General features: G+C 33.6%; 1 protein-coding gene across 1 annotated transcript; it reads right to left on the reverse strand.

Moving 5' to 3' along the window:
• Window positions 1-1,387: 1,387 nt before the first annotated feature.
• Window positions 1,388-2,983, reverse strand: LOC110093518 (receptor-like protein Cf-9; the record flags this gene model as incomplete). Its single annotated transcript, XM_020818423.2, has 1 exon — window positions 1,388-2,983. A coding segment is annotated over exon 1 (1,596 nt), but the record flags the coding sequence as incomplete, so codon positions are not given.
• Between the last annotated feature and the right edge of the window lie 1,009 nt (window positions 2,984-3,992).

Consider the following 3,992-nt stretch of genomic DNA (forward strand, 5'->3'; position numbering starts at 1 on the left):
AAATTGGGCAAGGCCCCATGATTATATAAAAATTTCCTTACAAATTACATTTATATATAATCATGCCTCTAATGCTTTTAAAAAATTTAATATTAGAATTAAAATATGACTATTGATATACAATCTTTGAATATTAAATATTTTTAATATAAGAAAAACATATTAAATTATGGTAATATACACAAAGTTTAATTTTAAATTCTAATTGAAATTAGACCATTTTTTTAAAATAGGGAAAAATTGACTTTGGATGGGCTATGCAGTTTTTGTAGATTCTATTTGTGCTAAAATATTTTGAGTATAAAGTAATTAAAAGTAATACAGGAAATTCAAAATGATGAAAGATTATATGGATGAAAAATAAATTTAAAGCAATTAATAAGTAGATTTTTAATGTTTCTGAAAGTAACTACTGCCCTTTTTAAATCCCATAGCGATGAGGAAATGAAAAGAGTATATATAAGGAGGATTATATAATACTCACGCATAAGCTCACTGATCCAACTATAAAGCTCAATGCACACCTCTAAAATTGTAGTGTTGGAATAACAAATCCAATGAATACAATACATGTCTATTAATGCAAAATTTTAAATTACAACATAAATTAAATCTGACATATGAGTATATTTACAATTATGATAACTTAACCAAAAAAAAAATTCAAATAACAGAATGGTTGTTACAGAACATTGTTTGCAATTATTCATGGCTAGCTTTGTAACAGAAAAAGACATCGAGTAATAGAATGACTGCCATTGACCCCCCAAATCCCACACCAAATAATATTGCTAATACAATCATGTAATTTATTTTATTTGGAGATTTTTCACCCAAACTAGGAGGTGATGTGGTTGTATTTTTTGTTGCTAGAACTGACATGTTGCAAAAAAAGAGATGTAGTCCATCATTTCCATCAAATGAAGTGTTTGTAAAAAGAACATAATTGACCTCCTTGTGGAACTATTCCAACCAACTTGTTGTAGGAGAGGTTTAAATATGATAAGAAATATAATGAAGCAAATTCATGTGTAATTTTACCAGAAAGGTAATTCCTTGAAAGATCTAATGACTCGAGCTGTACCAAATTTCCTAATTCTGGAAGAATTTCACCCGTCAAATAGTTTTGTGACAAGTTTAGTACTTGAAGAGAGACAAGTTTCCCAATAATTGAAGGGATCTCTCCTTCAAAATGATTGTTGGAAAAATCTATTGAAATTGCATAATAATTTACTAGTGTCATTAGTTGCCCCTTAATCATGATGGTGACCTCATATAGATGATTACTCGTGTTTATAATTATTCCATTTCTTGTCATTGACTTAAAACTTCTAAAGAACTTTGTCGATAAATTTCCACTAAAGTTATTTGAAGAGATGGCAAATACCTGTATCGTAGAAAAAGCATAACTTGTTTCATAGCTTCCAATAGAAGGCTCAATTAACCCATAGAATTTATTAGATCTTAGATCAAGGATACGTAGAGAAAGCATATTTCCTAACCAGTAAGGAAATGTGTCCTTCAAGTTATTATTCCCCAAGTCCAAATATCTAAGTGATTGGCAATTAGATAGAGACCTGAGAAGCAATCCCTTTAATTGGTTGTCTCTCAGATTTATGATTTCCAGCTTACATTCTTGACTTATTCCATGATGTATTGCTCCATGAAGTTGATTTCCTTTAAGATTTAACACACGGAGATTGATTCCACCTTCTAGCAAACATGGTGGAATAGTACCAGTTAGCTTATTTTTAGATAAATTAAGCATCATGAGTCCAGTTAAGTTGCAGATAAATGGTGTAATTTCTCCAATCAGGTTAGTATTCGCAAGAGAAAGCCAAAATAAATGAGATTGTGAAATAGTATAGGAGGGGAGCTCAAACCCCCCAACTCCATTGAACTTGTTATATGATAGATCCAAGTACTCGAGCTCTGATAGATTACCAATGGAAGATGGCATTGTACCATAGAATTGACAACTTGAGAGGTCTAAAAATGTCAAAAACTTAAGGTTGCCTATTGCATCAGGTAAATTCCCTGATAAATTGGTATTAGAAGTGACCAAAGAATTTAAAATATTGTACTTTGGAAAATCAGGAAGATTACCGGAAAGCATTGGATTATATGAGATGTCAAGAAATTTCAAATTTCTCAGTTGAAATATTTGATTGGGAAAAAAGCCTTTGAAATTGTTTTGTTGAAGGTTAAGGTAAGATAAGGAAGAAAAATTGGCAAATGAGTCAGGGATGTTAGAGTCCAAATTATTATGCCCAAAATTGATAATGGATAAAAAAGGGAGCGGGAGCATGGGTAGAGAGGAACAAATGGCACCAAAAAGGGAGCATTTATGCATGCTTAATATCTCAAGTACAGGGGTGGAATTGACCAGAACACCACACCATTCATCCCGATATGATGAGACATTTAAATTTTCAAGAATAAGCTCCTTCAAACTGCTCATGTTTTGCAAAATCATCGGATTAATAGCTAAAGAATGCCTAGAACTGCTGGAGAGGGTGAGGAAAGTCAATTTTGTCAAGCGAGATATACTAGTAGGAACCTTCCCATTAAATCCAGTACGAAAAAGATCAAGGCTTGTAAGATTTACAAGCCTATCCCACCCAAAGTCTGGAATGGGACTTCCATCAAAGTTATTGAAGGAAAGATTTAGAGTTTTTAAAGATGTGAGATTGAAGAGGCTAGGATTGATTGTACCGGTGATTAATTTAAGCTCTAGGTTTAGCCCAATGATCCTTCCATATTCATCACATGTCACGCCCTCCCAAATGCAGCAGTTTGTTCCTGATTGCCAGGACTTTAGATTTCTGGAGACAAAACCTTTTTTTAGCTGCAAAAGTGTTGAGTTCTCTACTTCAAGGCATTGGCCAGTAGCATCACAGATGATCAAGAAAAGCTCCATAAAGAGAAGCATGTGGAGGAGGACAATGAACTTGAAATGAAATAGCTCCATGAAGAAGCTCATAGCTCTAAACAAAATGAAGCTTTAATTGGAGAAAGTAGAAGTCTTGAGGTTTGATCTGAGGCAAGGCATTCTCAGGACTCCTCAAATTTAAATTGGCAATGGTTGATTTAAATCAGTTTTTTTTATTAGTGGCGGAGTCGACAAAGTGGTGACTTTGGTTGTTTGTGGCCATCTCCAACTCCCAAGTGATTCATAGAGTGGCTTGCAATGGGGTGATTTAAGAAGTAAGCAATTTCATCTTATCAAAAATAGATTTAAAAATTATATTAATGAAACTCCATATATTGATAAGGACACGATAGATCTTGTAGTTAGCAATAGGAGTACAATCCACTTAAGCATTACTAAAGGTGATACCACTAACTAGTTTATCTTCCTTGGCGAATGTAATATGAGTGACCTAAGCCATTGACATTCGAAAAGTAATCATTGAGTTAAGCACACATAAAATTATCTCTTGAGACTTACTCAATGAGATTTCCTAGCTCCATCTCATAATGAGAATAAAAAGCATTAACCTATGATATGGGTTGCAATAGAGAATAAGCTCATTTTCCTAATCTTTAATTTATCCTTTATTTATTACCTACCTGATTCTTCATGGATGAATCTCTTCACATTTTCTTCCTCAATTAAGTTCTCCACCAAGATACAGATTTCTTGGCATTCCTCAATGTCATGCGAGTCATCATTATGGAATGCAAAAATTGTCTAGGTGTCATTGACACGTGCACCAGTTTCATTGACACCAAAATCATAAAGAACCTCCTATTTTGAATGGCCTAAACTAATTCAGATATGAATATGGGCTAGGGAGTTATGGTCAAGGTAATAATGATTGGATGTATCTATTCAAGTTTGTGTAAGAGAGCAGTGTGTAGTGCATCCACGCACCATTAGTGGAGTGGGTTGTGCCACGATCCTCAATATTCTCATCAGTAAAGGAACCCTCTATTGGTTGTAATAATGTATTACATGTTGTGTTTGATGCCTTCTCCTAGTTCATGGG

The sequence above is a fragment of the Dendrobium catenatum genome, unplaced genomic scaffold, assembly GCF_001605985.2.
Source record: "Dendrobium catenatum unplaced genomic scaffold, ASM160598v2 fragScaff_scaffold_1387, whole genome shotgun sequence".
Classification (NCBI taxonomy): Eukaryota; Viridiplantae; Streptophyta; class Magnoliopsida; order Asparagales; family Orchidaceae; genus Dendrobium; species Dendrobium catenatum.